Source organism: Pogona vitticeps, chromosome 2, assembly GCF_051106095.1.
Source record: "Pogona vitticeps strain Pit_001003342236 chromosome 2, PviZW2.1, whole genome shotgun sequence".
Taxonomy (NCBI): Eukaryota; Metazoa; Chordata; class Lepidosauria; order Squamata; family Agamidae; genus Pogona; species Pogona vitticeps.
The window spans coordinates 219,549,779-219,571,437 of NC_135784.1; the positions used below are offsets into that span (position 1 = coordinate 219,549,779).

General features: G+C 42.6%; 1 protein-coding gene, 1 non-coding gene and 1 pseudogene across 4 annotated transcripts in view; 2 read left to right on the forward strand and 1 right to left on the reverse strand.

Moving 5' to 3' along the window:
- The window catches only part of MLLT3 (MLLT3 super elongation complex subunit), a 299,778-nt gene extending 285,260 nt beyond the window's left edge, over positions 1-14,518 (forward strand). For 2 of the 3 annotated variants that reach the window (XM_020790344.3, XM_072992060.2), the window contains exon 12: positions 11,375-14,518. In XM_020790344.3, coding sequence (XP_020646003.2) covers positions 11,375-11,506 — 132 coding nt within the window. In that variant the 3' untranslated portion in view covers positions 11,507-14,518. The remainder of the gene's footprint in view (positions 1-11,374) is intronic. The other variant, XM_078384923.1, reaches the window with a different exon arrangement.
- Positions 14,519-16,894: 2,376 nt separating this feature from the next.
- LOC144587711 (U1 spliceosomal RNA) lies at positions 16,895-17,059 on the reverse strand. Its single transcript, XR_013542866.1, has one exon. It is a non-coding gene; the product is annotated as a U1 spliceosomal RNA (small nuclear RNA).
- A 4,006-nt stretch (positions 17,060-21,065) lies between these two features.
- Positions 21,066-21,216, forward strand: LOC140705146 (U1 spliceosomal RNA; annotated as a pseudogene).
- The last annotated feature ends 443 nt before the right edge of the window (positions 21,217-21,659 follow it).

Below are 21,659 nucleotides of genomic sequence, written 5' to 3' on the forward strand. Positions count from 1 at the left end.
TGGCTTCCTTTAACTTGAGCATATTGATGAATGTCCTGCACTCGGCATGATCGAGAACAGATCTTGCCCCTCCTCTGTATGACTGCTTTTCAAATACAGTGGTACCTCGCAAGATGATTACCCCGCAAAACGTTTTTTTCGCTAGACATTGACTTTTTGCAGTCACTGTAGCAATTCGCAAAACGGTTTTTCCTATGGGGGATTTTGCTGGACATTGATTTGGTCTGTGCTTCGCAGAGCGTTTTTTTGCAAGACGATGATTTTTATAGCTGATTGGCGGCTTCGCAAAATGGCTTCCCTATGAGCGATCTTCGCAAAACGGGAGTTTTCGGGACCGATGCTTCGCAAGACAGCGTTTTAAACAGCTGATTGGCGGTTCACAAAATGGCTTTCCTATGGGCGATTTTCGCTGGAGAACAACTATTTCCCCCATTGGAACGCATTAAATGGGTTTCAATGCATTCCAAAGGGGAAACGCTTTTCGCTAGATGATGTTTTCACAAGACAGCGATTTCAATGGAACGGATTAACATCGTCTAGCGAGGCACCACTGTATTTGAAAAGTGCTATCATATCACCCCTCAGTCTTCTTTTCTCCAGGCTAAGCATGCCTTTCCTCATAAGGCTTGGTTTTCAGTCCCTTGATCATCCTTGTCGCCCTCCTCTGAACTTGTTCCAATTTATTAGCATCCTTCTTGAAGTGTGGTGTCCAGAACTAGACACAATACTCAAAGTGAGGCCTAACCAGTGCTGAATAGAGGGGGAATAGCAGCTCGTGGGATTTGGAAACTATACTTATATTAATGCAGCCTAAAATAGCATTTACCTTTTTTGTAGCCACACCACACTGTTGGCTCATATTTAGCTTGTGATCTACGACAATTCCAAGATCCTTCCCGCTTGTAGTTTGCTGAGCCAGGTATCCCCAATGTTGTAACTGTGCAATTGGTTTCTTTTTGCGAGGTGCAGTACTTTGCACTTATCCCTGTTGAATTTCATTCTGTTGCTATCGACCCAGTGCTCTATCCTTTCAAGGTCATTTTGAATTTTGTTTCTGTCTTCTAGGGTATTAGCTATTTCGCCCAATTTGGTGTCATCTGCAAATTTGACAAGCATTTCCTGCACTCCTTCATCCAAATCATTAATAAAAATATTAAAGAGCACCAGGCCCAGGACTGAGTCTCCGGTTACCCCTTCCCAGTTAGAGAAGGACCCATTAATCATCACTTTCAGGGTACAATTCTGTAGCCAATCGTGTATCCACCTGACACTTGATCTATCCAGCCCACACCTAGTTAGTTTGCTGAGCAGGATAGAATGAAGCACTTTGTCAGAAGCTTTGCTGAAGTCAAGATAAACTATGTCTACAGCATTCCCTCTTTCTATCATGGAGGTGACCAGATCAAAAAAACAAGATCAAATTAGTTTGGCAGAATTTGTTCTTGACAAATCTGTTTTGGCTTCTAGTTTTTATTGCATTATTTTCTAGGTACTTACACAATGACTATAATTTGTTCCAGAATTTTCCTTAGGCTTGATGTCAGATGGACTGACCTGTAGTTCCCAGGTTCCTCTTTTTTTGCCCTTTTTGAAGATAGGGACATTAGCCCTCCCCCAGTCATCTGGCACCTCACCCTGTTTCCCATGATTACAATAAAATAATGATTAGCGTCTCTGAGAATTTTTCAGCCAATTCCTTCAGTACTCTTGGATGCAGTTCATCTGGTCCTGGAGATTTGAACTCGTTCAAAGTGGTAAAGTGTTCCTTGACTTTTTGTTTATCAGACAATCTCCAGCTGCAATCCTATCCCCCCCCCCCGCACTTCCAGTTTGTTTGGAAGTTCATAGTCTGTTTTATGGGGAAAGACTGAACTAAAATAAGAATTGAGCACCTTTGCCTTTTCTTTGTCCTCTTATCATTTTTCCATCCCCATTGCAGAGCTATGCTACTATGTCTTTTGTTTGTCTTTTGCTACTCACATACCTGAAGAATGCTTTTTTATTGCTTTTAATATCTCTAACTAATTAAAATTGCCATCATCAGGACCCACAGTTATTATTGTTGCCCTTTTGATCAGTTTGGTCCATTCCTCTTATTCCTCTTCTTCTACCCTTAACTCTGTTGTTTGTTCCCATGTGGACAAGAAGAAAGGGATACAGTGGTGCCCCACATGACGATCCCGCTAAACGACCAATCCACAAAACGATGTTTCCTATGGGGGATTTTCGTTTGACAATGATTTTTCAGGCTCCACAAAATGGCTGCCCTGTGTTTTCTGGACCCATGCTTCGCAGGGCAGCCATTTTAACAGCTGGTCGGCACTCGGAAAATGGCTTCCCTATGGGCGATCTTCGCTGAACGACGAGGTAATTTCCCCATTGGAACGCATTAAATGGGTTTCAGTGCATTCCAATGGGGAAAGTGTTTTCGCTGGACGATATTTTCGCTTAACAGCTATATCAAGGGAACGAATTATCGTTGTGGTACGGGGCACCACTGTATATATCTGTAGGTTTTATGAGTGATGGCAATCCTTCCATCACATCCCTTATCCGTCCTCCAGGGAGGCAGCATACCTGGCAAGTCCATGGATCCTCCCAGCATATTTCAGTCTCAGTTCCACGTAGTAGGGAGTCCCCTACTATAACTACTATCCTCTTCTTCTTTTTGTAGGGTATAATTTCGGCAACTGTATTCTGCTGTGCTTCAGCCCTACTCATGTCCTACTGTGGGGTCTCCTCTGCATGCTGTCCGAGAGACTCTGTCATGACCCAGCCCCCTTGTGGGGAGCGCTTGGTCGGCGGATAGAGAGCAATTAGGGGGTCTGAATCTCCTTTACAGCTGGGTAGAGTCCAAATGACCTCAGCCAGGAAGAATTACAGATCCCTTCTCACAAATCTATCCTAAAAGATACTTGCTTGCACTTAACTAAGTTCAGCAAGAACACACACATGAGCTTTGTAATCACCAGATCTATCAAAGCTCAGGCAGATAGGACTCTGTAGCATTCTGTGGCATCACAATCTCTTTTGAACTTGCTGTTCAAAAGACCATTCTTAAGGATTTTAAGAATAATTTTTATTGAAAAAATAAAGTCTGTATAGATATTCAGTTTGTTGCATAAGCAAAGCATAAGTTACATTTCCATAAAATATTGCAAAGAAATCTAGGCATCATTCAATAAACAAAAATACAGCTAAAAATACTTTAAAAAGCTTCTTTAAGGGAAGATATAGGGTATGCCCCCCCCCTCCTTCTTTCTGAGGTTCTACATTTCAATTCCCTTTGATCTAACATAAGGGGGGAAAAGGCTCAAAATGACTCCTAAGCCTCTCTATAGACTAAGAAACAATCCACATGGCACAAACTCCATTTTTCTACTTTCTTGGCACCACCCTTCTTCTTCGTCTCTCTTTCTTTTGCTCCTAATTGATTCTTTTCTATGGTGGTTCCTCCACTATGTTTGTAGCCTTTATAGCATTTTCCTCCAGTGGAATGTTTTGGTTTTCTTCCGTCAGCAGTGCCCCCTCTGACAGCTGCTGCTGCTCAAGAGTTTTATCAATGTAGACTTCATCTTCCCTTACAGTCTTGAGTGTGGCTACTCACTGCTCCAGGTCTCTGACTTTCTCTTCTAACAGTGCCACAAGTTTACACTTGTTACATGCATACATCATTGTACACTTAGGAACAAAGACAAACATAGCACAGAGTATGCAGGTTAGCACAACTGAATTGTCTCTACCCTCCATAATCCCTTCTAGCTTTTTTACCTTCAACTGTTTGTTTAGGATACCTGTCCCTCTTGCTTTGTTAGTTTAAATATAGCTATATGTATACCCAAAGGAACAAAAATAAATTGTTAGGAGCCTCCCCTGGCAAACTCCCATGGCAAAATTCCTGTTGCTATCCAGTTTGCGAGCTCTGGTTGTAAGGTCCCTGGGTCTGCCTTTAGCTTTATTTCTTAGCTGCACTCTGCCCGGAGTCAGGAATCAAAAGGATTCCTCCTAGACATTGTGTAAACACACACCTGAATGGTCCAGACCAGCAAACTGGTCAAACTTTGGCTTTTCTAGTGGTGGGCACACTTGCTGATAGTCAATTACTCAAGGGCATTTGATTAGCAGCATCTGGCTGTTACTTAGCCTCTTAATTCCTATGGAATCAGTAAGGGTGTACTTAGTTTTTCGCACATGGCGAAAGTTATATACGTAGGGGGTTAAAAACAAGTGCACAGTTACAAGATGTGGGGTACTTTACTCAGTAATCTTACATAACCCGCTTATTCTAACTAAATACAAATTTCCCATAGTAACTGAATTTTCTTAAAGTACTTTATCACTTTAAATATCGACAGAGTTTCAATAAATACAAAGCCAATTCATTGCAAACAGATTCACCAGGAAGCCAAAAGGTCTTTCAAGAAAAGTGTTCAGTTCATATGGTCCATTTCTTTTACATGGAAGACTTCAGTAAAGGCTTTAAGTCTCACAAATTCTTTTGCAGCAAAGTTTTCTTTGATAATGGTTTCAATTCCATTGACCAGGGTGCTCACACAAATTCCTGGTTTCAGTTCCTTTGTCAAAGTTTAGGACCAAAGCCTTGTCAGTAAAAGATCTGGAACATAAAAATATATATTCGTTTCCAAAGAATCTTAAGCAATACCCCTTCATTAAAACCTTATAGTGACATATTTACTATTCCAGTCAAAGCAGACTTCTTGGGACAGAAAGCTCATACCCGGCAGCAGTTCACACCCACTCTCAAATACTTTGAGAGTGACTATTCTGTAATACTACCAACAAGAAGGATCTTGCAACTATTAGACCACAAGCTGAATGCAAATCAACAGTGTGATATGGCTGCAAAAAAACACAAATGCTATTTTAGGCTGCTATAACAGAAGTATAGTCTCCAAATCCCACAAGGTGCTAGTCCCCCTCTATTCAGCACTGGTTAGGCCTCACCTTGAGGACTGTGTCCGGTTCTGGACACCACACTTAAAGAAGGATGCCAACAAACTCAAGCAGCCAACAGTGTGATACAGCTGCAAAAAGGCAAATACTACTTTATGCTGCATTAATAGAAGTATAGTCTCCAAATCCCATTAAGTAGTTGTTCTGTGCTTTCAAGTCAGAACCAACTATAGTTACCTTAATAGAGCTTTCAGGGTAAGTTAGGTATTTAAGGAGTGGTTTTACTAGTTCCAGTCTCCCTCGAAGAGTGGGGATTCAAACCCTGGTCAGCAGAGTCCACGTCTGTCACTTTATCCACTACACCACACGCTGGACATTCCAATATTAGTTTCCTTCTATTCGGCACTGGTTAAGGCTCATCTTGACCACTGTGTCCAGTTCTGGACACTACACTTTAAGAAGGATACTGACAAACTGAAACAAATTCAGAGGAGGGCAACAAGGATGATCAGGGGAATGAAAACCAAACTTTATGAGGAAAGGTGCAAAGAAATGGGCATAGTTAGTCTTGAGAAAAGAGATATCTTGCAAGATATGCTAGCAGTCTTCAAATTCTTGAAAGATTGTGATACAGAGGAGAGGCAGGTTTTGTTCTCTGAGAGCAGGACACATAATAATGGGCTCAAGTTACAGGTAGCCAGATTTCAGTGAATATCCGGGGGGGGGGGGACTTTCTGTTATAACAGTATGGCAGTGGAACCATTTACCTGAAGAGGTGGTGTGTGCTCCAGCACTAAAGATATTCAAGAGAAAATTAAAGAAACATCTGATTTAGATTCCTGCATTGACTGGGGGGGGGTATTTATTTATTTATTTATTTATTTATTTATTTATTTATTTATTTATTTATTTATTTATTTATTTAAAATATTTTACTCTACTTTTCCCCTTTCTTTGGATATATGTTGGGAAGCAAATTCTGCAAAGTTCTAGGAAATTCCTGGCTTGTGAGGCTGATAATTTTCTCCTACAAAAAGTGGAGAAGAAAACTAGGGTATTAGCTACCCTTGACTTGATTCTAACCAGTAGAGATGACTTGGTGGAGGTAGTGGCTGTAAAGGGAACTCTGGACAAGAACGATCATGTTAGAATTTTTTATTTCAAAGGAAACCAAAGCAGAATGTAGCCACACACATATGCTGGATTTTTTAAAAGCCAGTTTTAATAATTTCAGAACAAGGTCCCAAGGCAGGATCCTAAGAAGAAAAGGAGTCCAGGAAGGGTGGGATTTTCTAAAATGAATGAATGAATGAATGAATGAATGAATGAATGAATAAATAAATAAATAAATAAATAAATAAATAAATAAATAAATAAATAAATAAATAAATAATTCTAAAAGCAAAACAACAAACAATTTCAACAAGAAGAAAGGGTGGGAGGCAGCAAAAAAGGCCAGTGTGGCTACATGAAATGCTCAAGGAAAATAAAAAAAAGACATGTATAGGAAGTGGAAAGAAAGCCACGTCACCAAGGAAGAGTACAGACAAGTAGCAAGGATATGCAGGGATGGCATTAGGAGGGCAAAAGCTGAGAACCAACTGAGATTAGCTAGAGACAGCAAAAGCAATAAAAAAGCATTCTTCAGATATGCAAGTAACAAAAGACAAACAAAAAAAAAAACAATGGCACAGCTCCACAATGGAGATGGAAAAATGACAACAGAGGACAAAGAAAAGGCAAAGGTGCTCAATTCCTATTTTAGTTCAGTCTTTTCCCATAAAACAGACTATGAGCCTCCAGACAAATGTGAAGTGGAAGTGGAGGGGACAGGATTGCAGCTAGAATTTGATAAACAAATAGTCAAGGAATACCTTGCCACCTTAAATAAGTTCAGATATCCAGATCTTCACCAGATGAACTGTACCCAAGAGTACTGAAGGAATTGGCTGAAGAACTATCAGAATCACTGTCCATTATTTTCTTTAAATAATGGGAAACAGGTAAGATGTCAGAGGATTGGAGGAGGGATAATGTCCCAATCTATAAAAAAGGGGAAAGGAGGAACCTGGGAACTACAGGCCAGTCCATCTGACGTCAATCCTAGGGAAAATTCTGGAACAAATTATAAAACGGTCACTGTGCAATCACCTAGAAAATAACACGGTACAAACTAGAAGCCAACACGGATTTATCAAGAACAAATCCTGCCAGACTAATACGATATTATTTTATCAGGTAACCTCCCTGATAGTCAGAGGGCATGCTGTAGACAGAGTATATCTGGACTTCATCAAAGCTTTTAACAAAGTACCCCATGAAATTCTGATTAGCAAGCTTAACTGGGTTTGTGGGCTGGATAAATCAGATGTCAGGTGGATACAAATTGGGTATAGATCCATACTCGGAGGGTTTCTTCTCCAACTGGGAGGAATAATGGCTGGGAAGAAGTCGTTGCTCTTCCAATTGGGAGGAGGTAACAAGTGGGTACCACAACGCTCAGTCCTGGGTTCAGTACTCTTCAACATTTTCATTAATGACTTGGACGAGGGAGTGTAGGGAATGTTTGTCATATTTGAGAATGACACAAAATTTATTTGAATAGCTAATAACCTGGAAGACATATACAAAATTCAAAATGCTCTGGGTAGGGTGGAGTACTGGGCTGAAAACAACAGAATGAAATTCAACAGGGATAAGTACAAAGTACTGCACCTTGGAAAAGCAACCAAATGCACAGGTACAAGATGAGGGATACCTGGCTTAATAAAACTACGAGCGAGAAGGATCTTGGGATCATCTTAGATCACAAGCTAAATATGAGCCAACAGTTTGATGTGTTTACAAAAAGACAAATGCTATTTTAGGCTACATTAACAGAAGTATAGTTCCCGAATCCCGCAAGGTGCTAGTCCCCCTCTATTCAGCACTGGTTAGGCTTCTCCTTGAGTTTTGTGTCCACACTTCCAGAAGATAATTGGAACAAGTTTAGAGGAGGGCAACAAGGATGATAAGGGTGATGGAAACCAAGCCCTAAGAGGTAAGGCTGAAAGAATTGGGCATGTTTAGCCTTGAGAAAAGAAGGCTGAGGGGCAATATGATAACACTTTTCAAAGACTTGTAAAGCTGTCAAACAGGAGGGGCAGGATCTGTTCTCGGTCATCCCAGTTTGCTGGACATTCATCAATTGGCTCAAGTTAAAGGAAGCCAGATTTCACTTGAATATCAGGAAAACCTCCTAACCTCCTAACTGTTAGAGCAGTATGACAGTGGAATCAGTTGCCTTGAGAGGTGGTGAGTGCTCCAACACTGGAGGCATTCAAGAAAAAAGTAGACAGCCACCTGGCAGATGTCCTTTGATTTGTATTCCTGCATCCCTCAAGAAGTTGGACTTGATAGCAAAGATGGGGCCAGGCTGGCCTCCTGTGGGAGGGAATTCTGAGTGCAGCAACAGAGAAGACTGTCTCCTGTTCCCCCATCAGACACACCTGCAAAGGTGGTGGGGCTGAAAGAAAGGCCTATCCTGATTATCTTAACATCCGAGCTGGCTTATAGTGTGATATACAGTCTTTGATAGAGCTTGAATCCAAGCCATTTAGGGCTTTATAACACAAATTGTGCCCGGTAACTGATCAGCAGCCAGTAGATCTGCTGTAACAGTGGGATTATGTAATCCCTATAACCAGCCCCATTCTGTAATCTAGCTGCTGCATTTTGGACCTGTTGAAGTTTCCTGACACTTTCCCTGGGCATCTCCACATAGAGCACATTACAGTAACCCAGAGAGTAAGTAATTAGGGCATACATCACAGTGACTAGATCAGATTGCAAGAAACTATCGTAGCTGGCACACTAGTTTTAAACCGTGCAGATGCACTCCTGGCCACCCCCAAGACCTGGACATCTAGGTTCAGGGATGAATCCAGGAATACCTCTAAGCTGTGCACCTGTTTTTTTCAATAGGAGTGTAATCCTATCCAGTAGTGGCTGCATCCCTATTCCTTGATCTGCCTTTGGACTGGCCAGGAGCATCTCTTTCTTGTCTGGATTAAGTTTCAATTTATTCACCCTCATCCAGTCCATTACTGATACCAAACACTTGGATTTGTTTGCCTTATGGGCCCCTTGCAAATCCATTATTCCATGATTCGGTTACCTAATTTAATTTCAGTGATGCACTGGGCCAGAATAACTGTTTTGACATTGTCTGTGTGCATTAATTTAACACAATAGAAGGAGACTGTTATCTGCATCCCTCAGACATGATTGTCTGAAGAGGAGAAGCTCATTCATGGCAGTCTGCATGCATTTCAGAACCCTGGAAAAGCATGATGAGCCTTACATCCTTCTCCTTAGATGGTCACTTCTCACACATAGAACACCACTGAAATAGTAATGGGAGAAGTAGCATGATCTACTCCTTGTACACTTTGTTAATGACACTAGATAATGCCTGAATAGGGCTAAAAAGAAAGGAGGGGTGACACTGTAGCAGACAAGGCAAAAATCTGATACTGATTTGGATGACCCAGTGGAGAGGACATTTATGTGCAGCATCGCTTTAGATAACAGGGAATCTTTTTTTGATTTTGGTATTTCTTAACACAGTGGACTTCTGGCCTGTGTGACAAATGGATATCGAACAGTAGGTTAAACAATTACAGTGACAGAAGGATGCTTTCAACTTTTACTATTTTGGGACATATTCCATGCTACTGGCTTCAGTGGCACATTTTAGAACACATGTTATTCATTTCCTCCCAAGACACTCCTTCACTGGCAATGAGAAGGAATCATCAACCCCCATATTCTAGGAAATAAATAATAATCATTTCTAATGTTGGTATTGTAACATACTAAGCTGGAGCTGCTTACATTTAATGAGGTTCCTTTAAGCCACTTAAGATATAAACAAATTGGATGTGCTGGCTGAAGGGCTTTTGGAGTTGTAATCCAAAAAGTGTGTGTGTGTGTGTGTGTGTGTGTTTGTGTGTGTGTGTGTGTTTGTGTGTGTGTGTGTGTGTGTGTCTCTGTGTGTTTTAAGATCTTGGCCTGTTTATACAAGACAGCTCCATAAAATAGCATCATTCTCTTTGCATTAAAGCACCAGCAGGATGGCAGATCAGAAAAATCTCACAAAATACAGTGGTGCCTCGCTTAATAAGCGCACCGTATAACGACGAAATCGCAAAGCAGTGGATGCCCCAGTGTCTCCTCTGCCACCAGGCGTTGTGCTCTTTTCTGCCCCTCTCCACTCCTTTTGTCTATCACAGCACAAGGTGACAAAGGAGCTTTTGAGCCCCCCCCACTGACTGGAGCCGCCTTTTCCCTGGTCCGGTGGGGGTGGGCGTGGGGACAGAGCATGGTCTCCCCCCGGGGGGCCTGTGAATGTGAGTTTCAGAGGGGGTGAGGGAGGAGCACTCGGCGGGCAGCACATCCCCAACCCACACACTGTTGGTGTGATTATCCCCTGTGGTTTTCCACCCCCTTTCCCTTGAGGTGCTCGACAGGAGAACACTGAGGGCAGGTCCCATTGAGGGGGGGATGGGGTGGGGTGGGCCCGGCCACTCTCGGTCTGGTCTGCTCTCCCTCCCTCCTTGCGAGTGCTGGGGATTCCTCAGTGTTGTGCTGTGGTGGCTTTCCTCCTTCTTTCTTGCCTTTCACCCCACCGTTGCCTTGGGGGCAGTTCTCCCTCAGGGCAGAGAAAGAAACGGCCACCTCAGTACCCCATGCGTCCTGGTTCCTCTGCCCGTTCACTGCCCTGCTGCTGCTGCCGATGCCTTTTCGTCCATCATTTTTGCACCTGGAGAGCCAGGTGCTTTCTTGGAGGCTGGGGCCCCGGGGAGGACCGTTTGTTCCATCCCAGTATTATAATTTTTTTGAAAGGAGGTTGTCTCCTGGAGAGCAGCCGTCCCGTCCACTGCGGGATGGGGAGGGGGCATGCAGACACACATGCAGAAGGGCACGGGGGGGGTCATCTCTGCAGGGGGGCAGCACAGCACTGAGGAGTTTCTGGTGTTCGCGTGGAGGGAGGGAGAGTGGATTGGACTGGAAGTGGAGGGGGGTGGGCCGGGCTTGTTGCCTTTGTCCCCCCTTTTTTGTCCCCACACGGAGCCCTCACCCCTCAACCAGTCCATGGTCTGAAAACCGTTGGGGACCACTGGCTTAGAAGAAGTTTAAAATTTAGTAACATTTCCAGCATACTCCTCCTGAAGATAGGTCAGCAGGTGATGAAAACCAAGGAATTTAGAACAAAAGGATTCATCTTGGGAAATGATATGGAAAATGGATCTGCCATATTTCATGAAAACTTGTAATGCAGTCTGTTGTCAGTTCTTACCTATAGTCCTTACATGTGAGGAAGTGCATTCAGTATTTTTCTTAACATACCGTCCTAAGAGAAATCCAGAGTTTAAGTTTATAAATGTAATCTTACTGTTTTGTTTTTTTTTAATGACAGATTGTAAACCTTATAGAAGAAACAGGACATTTTCACATCACAAACACAACCTTTGACTTTGACCTTTGCTCACTGGACAAAACCACAGTCAGAAAACTACAGAGTTATCTGGAAACATCTGGAGCATCCTGAGGACATCGCTCTGGGCTGCATCAAGACTGTGCTCTTTAAAACATTTTTTTTTTAAATCAACTAAATAAAACATTCAGAATGATGCAGCCAAAATGGCACACTAAAAAAATCCACCAACTCTCTTCTGCTTTATTGTTTTGTTTTGTTTTGTTAAAACCAGTCATCATCTCTTGATGGAGAAGAAAAGTGACAAGCCTCAGAGGATTGCTCTTCTCACCAAGGAAATACTCTGGAAGAGTTAGCCTGGATAGCCTTGAAAAAAAAACACTTAATGAATGTGTATGGTATCATGTATCTCTCTGTGGCATTCCAGGCCACAAGATGAATGCATGTTCAACACACTGCCTTATTATATAACTGATCTATTTATTATTGCATATTCATATTCTGACATCCTTGAGGGAATGACACTACCAGATGTTACAAGTTCTTGTGTTCCATTAATGATCCCATGATGCATCACAAGCCTCAGACTTTATCCTCATTTCAATGCCACTTTTTCCTGACTTTCTGATACTCCATTTTTTACCACTCTATTGTCCTGGTTTCATTTCAGCAGTTCCTGCAAACAAGATAACAGATTGGGGAGGGTGGAGGAGCAAGAAATATTTCTCTCTCTCTTTTTGAACTTTACTCTTTTTTTTAAGGAAAAATGCCCAGTCTGCTGCAGCAGAATGGGCACCCAGGCTCTAATCATTGTGTATTGATCATGGACCATGTTAAAAAATGCACCAAATAGGATCATGACTTGCTTTCTCGCCTTAGTCAATAAATCAGTAGAACTTTTATTAAAGAAAAAAAGTGTTTCTGAATGCTATCGTAAATCCAGTTTTTTCCCATAAACATTTTTGTGTCTGTTTTAATGTTGTATTAGATAACTATTAAATTGAAAGCACTCCAGACGTTTGCCATAAAAAGGAGGAACACTATTCCAGTTCTTTACAGATATCTTATAGAAAGTCCTTAATTTGGACCTATTTATTGCTGGGAGTTCCAGCACTCAGCTGCCCAGATGCGTAGTTCAGTCTTTTGTTTATAGGCATATAGGCACAACAGTTGATGCTTTAATTATTTATGTGGCCTGTTTAGATCCTGGCTTCAGCTCTTTTTCTATCTCATGAAACATTCCTTGTTCAAGCTGCTGTTAAACAACATGTTGGGAAATTGTTTCCAAGTTTCAAATTTTGTTCAGTACCCTATACTCATTTCTTACTAGGGCTCTTAAAGAAAGAAGTTGGTTAATCATATCACTTTTAAGTGATTAATCAATTTAGATCAATTTTGCATCTATTTGCATGTATATAAACAAGTTTTTTTTTAATGAGATTTCTTTTTTTAAAGGTAATTTACACATACCTTGGCAGGCACCACCTTCAAACCAGAGTTTAGAAAAATTACTTTTTTGGATTAAAACTTGAAGAATCCCCTTGTCAGCATGGCTAGTGGGGATTGTGGTCCCAAAAATGCAGCATACCCAAATTCTGCTTAGAACATGAATACTCTGCTATGTTGGAGGAGTGATATGCACCTGTCTGGAGTTTTTGTTTTCAAAAAATATCATCTGCCCTATTAAGTGGAGGCATATCTATGTTTTCAAATATATTAATCTAAATAATGAATCGATTTAACATTTGTCTCCTGATTTGCCAAAGTATTTATTTTCAATTAAAAACAAAAATGGCTTCATAAAACAAGTTAAAAATCCTTTACAAAAGGAGGTGGGAAAGAGACATTTCCTTCAAAAATCCATTGAAGTTTGGGTTTCATTTTTAAAAATGTTCCTTAAGAAATATTTCCAAGTCTGAAGAATCAGTCAGCATTAAGAATAAATAGCCTGTGTTAAGAGAGGCCACCATGTTACCAATGTCATTTCTTGGCTACAAAGTCCACAGACAGAAACTTGTGTGCATTTGATTATTTCATGCACATGGTTCTGCACGTTATGTAAATCTAGGTTCCTAGGAGGAGCATTTCTTCATAATCAAATAGGAATTATTAATACTGTTTTCTTTAAATCCAAAGAAATTGTGTTCTTTTTCTTTTTTCAACTCTCTCTCTCTCTCTCTCTCTCTCTCTCTCTCTCTCTCTCTCTCTCTCTCTCTCTCTGTGTGTGTGTGTGTGTTTGTGTGTGTGTTTGTTTGTTTTTAAATTAAAATATTGTTTGACCATAATCTATGAAAGTCTTTCGCAGGCTTTCGAAAGAACAAGTGTACTTTTCTTCAGTAATGTTATGACTCTTATAGATGATTGGCATGAAACATACTTGAAGCGTTATGTTCTTTTTTAAGTCCACATGTTAATTAATGTGCAATTGTTGGGGTGGGAGGTTTCTGAAATACCTTGACATCAGGCAGATGATGTTCAAGTGTGAAAGGGGGGGAATGTTTGAGTAGGTTTTTTACATTTTTGTTAACATTTTTATATGAAAAATATTGATGAAAATCTAAAGGCTAACTTTCACTTTTTGATAGCACACATTCTACTCAGCATGTTTCATTTCAGTCGAACACAAAATGTGCATTTGTGGGGTCTATTTTGACTTTTCTAACTAAATTTTGTGGCAAAAACTCTTAAGTTGTTGGAAGGAACTCAGCTTGGGATAACTTGAATATATTGGGCAGGTCACTGTTCTTAGTTTGTTTTTGTTTCGTTTGTCATTAAAACCAAGTAAAATGTGTCCCTTGAGCCACAAAAATGGTAGCTGGTGTACAGAATTTGTGGGGGTGGAGGGGTTAATTATGTAAAGGGAATATTACTGCAATTACAGTAGATTCTTAACTCTGGCTTGCATGTAGTTCATCAGTCATCCTTATAAAATGGTAGTTATCTAGTTTGGTGAGAATGAGGATGGAATAAACACATTTCAGCTGCATTTGTGTGTTGAAAGTAAAGAGTGTTTTCCACAAAATTCTGGTAAAATAAGAGCCAGTAAGTGGTGTCCTTTTTGGAAAACAAATATACTTTAGTTATTTTGTATGCTGAAACAAAATAAACCCTTTTTTTTTCAATTAACTTCAAATGGTTGTATTTCTCTGACACAGAATCTGCCATGTCAGCTGCATGAAGGATTGATCTTTTAGAGCTAGTTAAAATGCTATAGTATGAGCTCTTAAGTTTACAACAGCTGTTTTATCCTTTCAGTGCAAAAATCACTGTGTAATCTGAATTGGTGCTTGGTCAAGAATCTCTTTTCAGTATTACAGATCAACCCCTGAATTTGTGATAACAGAAGGGGGAAAATACTTCTAAGCATGTGTAGAGTACACGTGACTAAACTCAGCAGTTTGCCACACATTTGAATTAGATGGCAGTTTACTAGTCTAAAGATATGTCGTTTCCATATGGGCTGGCCATATCCAGGTACAGGAATACTTTTCCAGATATTCATGTGAGACACTCTCCTCAGTCTACAAGCTGCTTCGGTGTTTAGGGGAGATTATTTCTTTCTTCTTGTAGCCATGGATCTGAAATCTGGATACCCAGGTTTTGGATTACAACTCCCAGAACACCTAACTTGACCATGCTGATTGGTGCTTCTAGGAGTTGCAAATCTTACAAGTGACTAACTAAGAATCTGGGTTGGGGAGCCATGGCCTGGAGAACTTTACTGATATGATGATTAGTCCACGGTATTATTTATTACCGCAGAGGAAGTGGATTAACAGCATAACCTCAAAAATTGTAGGAAAACAACAACAGAATGCTTATATCACTGTGGCCAGTAGCCATGTGCAACACCGCGCATGATTTCCCATTTATACAATCTGAAGAACTTCCTGTTGAAAAGGACAGGACTTTACCACTGATCTTAATATATGAGATAGTGTGATAGTATATGAGGTAGTGACCTTGCTGAAGCTCACAAGAAGTTCAACTAGTTATGTGAGAGGAGCAGACTAAGTGGATACTTGCCCAAATGTTAAGTTCTGAAGGGCCAAACTGAACTTTACCAGAAGGTGCAGCTGCAGCTGAGAACAGCTCATTGCACCATCGCCACAACCAGCAAGCAGTAACAGGAATGCAAAACAACAGAATACTGATGATGTCAAGACATAGGTAAGTTTGCCTTGCACATTGTACTAAACAGGGAATGGGGCCACACTAATCGTCCTGCCACTTATGTCACACATCATGACTTGCTTCAGCCTTGCCCACATGTATAGCAGTACACAGGAAAGCTTCCTTGCTACAGCTGGTTTCGGTTACACATGCAGGGGACCAGGCCAAAGTGGACAAAATGGCAACTTGTAAATCTAGTCTTGTTGACCTTGATAAAACACAACAGTGCTGTTTCTGTCTGAAGCTACTTGAAACAAGTACAAGGATTGTTTTATTATTATAGAGTATGTTAATGTATTTTTAATTTTCATCTTTAGAAAATAGTAGGGGTACTACTGAAGGCATTTAATGTTGTTGAGGAACATACACCCTGTTGCTGTGCTGTTTATTATTTCTGGATAGCCTATTAAGCTTTGTAATGGTGGTGTTTTCTTCATTCTTATTTGAGTTTACTAATAAGTACTTCTTTTCAGCATGGGCCTAACTTACATTCCTGCCAATTGATTTGTATTTAGGAATAGGACTTTCATTTCTTTTGAACTGTCACTCCCAGAATTCTCCAGGAATTCCCCTAGGCAGAGTCCTGGGAGCTGCAGTCCAAAACCAGTAGCTTAAATGGGAGCTTCTCTCACCTCCATGCAGGCCTCTGTCACCATTACATGGGTTTTTCTGGAAGGAGGAAACTGCTCCCAATGGTGCCTGGGAGTGGCAAGTGTTCATTGAGAAGCGTTCTCTGAGACAACCCATTCCATGAACCCTGGAGACCCCTATTAACTCTTGGCACTCCCAGGTACAGCTGAGAGCAGTTTACTCCTTTTTGAAAGGCCGGTGCAGTGGCTACAGAGGCCTGCATCAAGGTGGAAAAAGCTCTTCAGACTACAGTTTCTAAGCTGTGTCCACCAGGATTCTACCTGGGGGAATTCTAAGAGTTTCTGTCCCCATAGGAATGCATTGAAATCTATTTAATGCATTCCAATGGGGGGAAATCACTCTTGTGAAAATCGTCCAGTCTTGCAAAATGCAGTTCTCCATAGGAATGCATTGTAATCTACCATATTGGGGAAAAGCAATCCCCTCACCTGCACTGCCTTTGGAAATGCAGTGGTTCTCAGACGGCTTTCCCCCTCTTTCTCTCTCCAGCAGCAAAGAAAGAAGGTGAAAGGAATCAAAGCAGCCCCCTGGCTCTTGATCACGGTGACTCCTTTTGCCCTGATCCTTTGCCATTGGGGAGAAAAAGAGGGAGAATGCAATACAAGACATCACCAGGACTTGCTGCCTTTGCAATAGGTCCTGATGAGGGAAAAAGAGATGAAAATGATTCTAGAAAGACCAGGGAAAGCACAAATGCAATCCCCCATTACCACAAATTATGCAGTTGAGTTCCCCCATATTTGGGGAAATTACAGGGATCAGCACACCTGAAGTGCAATGGATGAGCCTCACCCTGGGAAAACCACTTTCATGACCATGGTATTTCCCCTGCAAGGTATGAGTTAGAGTGGCCCTTGAATCTCCTACCCCATTCTGTCCCCTAACCCCCCAAGTCATGGTGACCCCCTGGCTGCACCTCCCACTCAGTACAGGGCTGCACAACCCCAGTCCTGCCAGAGGCCAAGAGAGCTCCTCAGTGTTTTGGGGTGCCTTGCGGGACCCCCATCAGGGGCTAGGTGTTCCTCCCACAACCCTCTAGTGCATAGGTATTAGTATAAGGTATTAGCATATATATTAGCAGCCTATATTAAGTTAGAAATGGTTTGTCTCATTTAGCACTGTATTGAGAGATCCCATTTAGTTGTGTGGAGGATAAATAGTGAAATTAAACTATTTAACAGCTGGTTCTCCTTCACGTCCTCTGTGAATGCACACTAATGGGTTATTTTGCGGCTGAGCAGGAAAAGTCGGAAGCTTCTATAGCTTTAAGAGCTCTGTGCCGGGAGACCTCCCATGGAGATTACATCACTACCCCGGCACTGAGCATGCCAGTTCCGTTTCTTGCCACCACTGTGTGCAGCACGGTTGGAGCTTCTCCCTCGTGTTTCAAAAAAGAAAGTAGAAAACTCTTTGGATTGACCTCCCGGTTTCGTAGTTTTGGCCTGGACTGACTACTCTTTCGTCTACTGAGGTACCGTTAACGGGAAAGGAGCCGCGTTTCAAGCGCTGCATTGACTGCAACGCAAAGTTTTCAGCAAAAGACGGTCATTTTTTTGCCTGGGGGAGAGCCACAAACCAGCCTCGTGTGCCCATTGCAAGGCTTTCACAAAGCCTGCACTTAAACGCAGGCAGGATAGGCTCACAGCCTTCCTGTGGTCAAAATCCTTAGACTCACCTGCCATGGACCCCCCGAGAGCGCTGCTATCTGAGGCATCTTTACCGCACTCCCCTCAGAGGCCCAAGAAGGCTTCTACCGGGTCGAGGTCAACAGTCTCCGCAGCTGCGTCAAGACCTCCCTCGAGCCCAATGAAATCTAAGAAGCACCCAACTACTTCTCTACTTACCCTTCCAGTGGTCAAGCTCATGGAACTGCCGGCCAAGCTCGTACCGCCGTCAAGCCCAACTGTTCTAGCTTCTCCAGCTGGAAGTCTTTCAGCTCAACCTCCCAGCACTTCTCCTCCAGCTCGTTCAGTATCTCCTGTACAGCTAGGAAATTCCGAATGGTCTCCCTAGACGCCACTTCAGATGCTCAGACAAGGCAACTGGTTTGTAGTCACTGATCTAAAGGATGCCTACTTTCACATTAGTATCCATCCTGAGTTCCATCGGTTCCTCCGTTTTTCTCTAGACGGCGTAACTTTTGAATTCAAAACTCTTCCTTTTGGGCTGTCTATGTCACCAAGGGTGTTTAGAAAATGTGTTGCCCCGGTGGCTGCTTACCTACATTTGCAAGGCATCACAGTCTTCCCTACTTAGATGATTGGTTGCTGGTAGCGTCTGCTGAAACTTTGTCTCAACAGGTTGACTTCACTTTATCTTTTCTCTCCAACCTTGGTTTACAGGTGAACCACGAGAAGTCCATCTTGATGCCTACCCAAGTCGTTACCTACATAGGAGGCAATTTGGATGCGGTCTCAGGCTGCACCTTCATCCCAGAAAGCCGCATCCTAAAAATCCAACCACTATGGACACACTCCTTCAATTTCTCCTTCTCTTTTGCCATGGCTTATCCCATTCCACTTTGAAAGTCGACATCTCTGCGATTGTTGCTTATCAGCTGCCCCTCTCGGATGCAACAAGATTGTTTCAGCACCCTGTACAGTATTGAAAAGATTTCTTAAGGGCCTTCACAACATGTGTCCAGCTTACAAGCCACCCCCTCCCCAGTGGTCCCTTTAGCTTGTTTTACGTAAGTTGATGTCTCCACCTTTTGAACCGCTTGTCCACATTCTTTCCGAATCCTACAACTAACATTGAGAAGGCCCTCCATTCTCTAGACGTCAAGCGGGCTTTGGCGTACTACATTTCCCGCAAAGCGTCCTTTCGTAACTCTCCGCGACTGTTTGTATCATTTCTGAAATGCTCTATGGGTGCTCCAGTTTCTGTTCAAATCTCAGTTTTCTGATAGTAGTGTCCACTATCAAGCTTGCTTATGACATTGCTCACAAGCCTCTACCTGCTACTGTCAGAGCCCACTCTACCAGAGCCATGGCCTCGTCCATGGCATTTTTTTATGGTGTCGACCTTGCTGATGTCTGCAAAGCTGCTACTTGGTCTACGTCCTTCACCTTTGCAGCCCACTATCGTCTCAATGTTCGAGCCAAAGCGGAGGCTGCTGTCGGTAGAGCTGTCCTGGCTTCTGTCCTGTCGTGATGCCCACCTCCAGGTAAGTCAGCTTGCTAGTCACCCATTAGTGTGCATTCACAGAGGACAAAAAGGAGAAAAGAGGTTACCTACCTGTAACTCTGGTTCTTCGAACAGTCCTCTGTGAATTCACACAACTCACCCGCCTCCCCACTGTACATCCCGACTCTCCAGAGTTGGCACACACAGCAGTATCAGTTCTTCAGAGGTCTTAAAGCTATAGAAGCTTCCGACTTTTCCTGCTCAGCCGCAGAATAACCCATTAGTGTGAATTCACAGAGGACTGTTCGAAGAACCAGAGTAACAGGTAGGTAACCTCTTTTTTCCTTATTTACTTTAGGTTATGCAAAAGAACAGCAACACAAAGCTTAACCTGATCCCATTCAACCAGCAGTAGCACATGCTCAGCATAAGACCAAATCTCAGTTTTCTGACATAATTGAACATTTATAACATGCAAGGCACAACAGGTTAGGCAACACAAAGCCAGGAACAATGTTCTTGGCGAGCCAAAAAAACTGAATATAAACTATAGTAGTTGAAATCAGGAAGCAGGTACTGTAATCCAGTTAGAAGTCACAAAGAATTTTGACTTTCTTAATTTTCAAACTACTGTATCAGCAAATGTAGTATGTGCTATGGGCAAGAACTCTGTTCCAAAAACACCAACCAAATAACTACGCCCTGTCTCTGAGACTTCCTGGCTCTGTTCTGATTTAGATACATCAAAGAGATACAACAACCATAAGGACTTTGAAACAACTAAAAGTAAGACTGAATTTTGCTTTCCCAGGTATGCAGGGCTAATTTGTGATCAGCAGCCATGTTTGTGTTCTGGCTCATAAAGCACAGTTTCCTTGCTGCAACACCCTTTCAAAATACATTCTCTATTAGATGCCCAGAACTAGTTGAAAAGTTTCTAAGTCGAATCCAAATTTCCCATAGGAATGCATTGAAAATTATTTAATGTGTTCCTATAGGGAAAAAAGGTCAGAAACTTAAAAAGACTAAAAGAAAGTCACCTGTCAGGTACTGTAGACTGAGCCTGGCTCCTCAGGGCCTTGGTAGCCCCCCCCCAAACAGCCGAAAAAAAGCACCAAACAGCTAAAAGCCGGCTCCCAGCAGGCAGCCATTTTGTGCTCTTCTCCACTCCTTCCCCCTCCCTCTCCCTGCCTAACAGCTGATCAACGCTGGTCTGAATGGCTTCCCAGGCAGCTTTTAAAGCAAAACTAGCAGCTTTTAAAGCAAATATGCACGTTTCTACACAAGCAGGTTTCAACTCAAATGGAGCACCTTTTCACCCAAGGATGGCTTAACCCCAAACAAGCAGCTTTTAAACTAAATTTTACATTTTAAAATGACAATACCAGGCAGTCCCAGGTCTCTCTCCCAGCTCTCTAAGGGCTTGGACAAGCAAGGAAACAGACAAGCAGCCTCCTTGCTAAATGAAAATTCAAATTTCCCGCTTTCCCTGCCTTCCCCGCACATTAGGTATGCTAATATCTGTGCACTGGAGGATTGTGGGAGGAACACCCAGCCCCTGATGGGGGTCCTGTGGGGCATCCCAAAACACTGAGGAACTCTCTTGGCCTCTGGCATGATGGGCTGTGCAGCCCTGTTCTGAGCAGGAGGTGCAGCCAGGGGGTCACCATGCCTTGGGGGGGGCAGGGTACAGAAGGGGGCAGGAGGTGCAGGGGCCACTCTAACTCATACCCGGCAGGGGAGATACCATGATCATGAAAGTGGTATCTCATCCATTGCACTTAGGGTGTGATGATCCCTGTGATTTCCCCAAATGTGGGAAAATCAACTGCCTAATTTGTGGTAGTGGGGGACTGCGTTTGTGGATTCCCCTGGTCTTTCTAGAATCATTCTTTCCCCTTTGGTCCTTGCTGTTTTCACTGCCCTCTGCCATTTAAATTTGCTGCCACAGGCCTGTTGGCCCTGCTGGTTTTCCAGATGGGCTCCAGGAGGCAGATCCTGGAAAGCCAGCAGTGTAGATGGCAGAGTGGTGAGGTCCAATGCGGCTGCCATGGCAAGCAGCCTCTGGTGCCAGTTCAGAGGCCTCCCAGCACGGCAGTGGGAGGCTTCTGGGTGGTGCTGGCTGAACCCTTTTTACAGTATTCGCTCCGTAAGACACACATACTTCTCCCCCCCACTTTTTGGGGGGGAAACTGCATCTTATGGAGTGAAAAATACAGTAGATAAAAATACACACAGGACAGCTTCGTGGTCCTGCCCTTCATCAGTACATCTGTTACTCTTTTTATATGGAGATAGTATTTCTGAAGGGGATAGG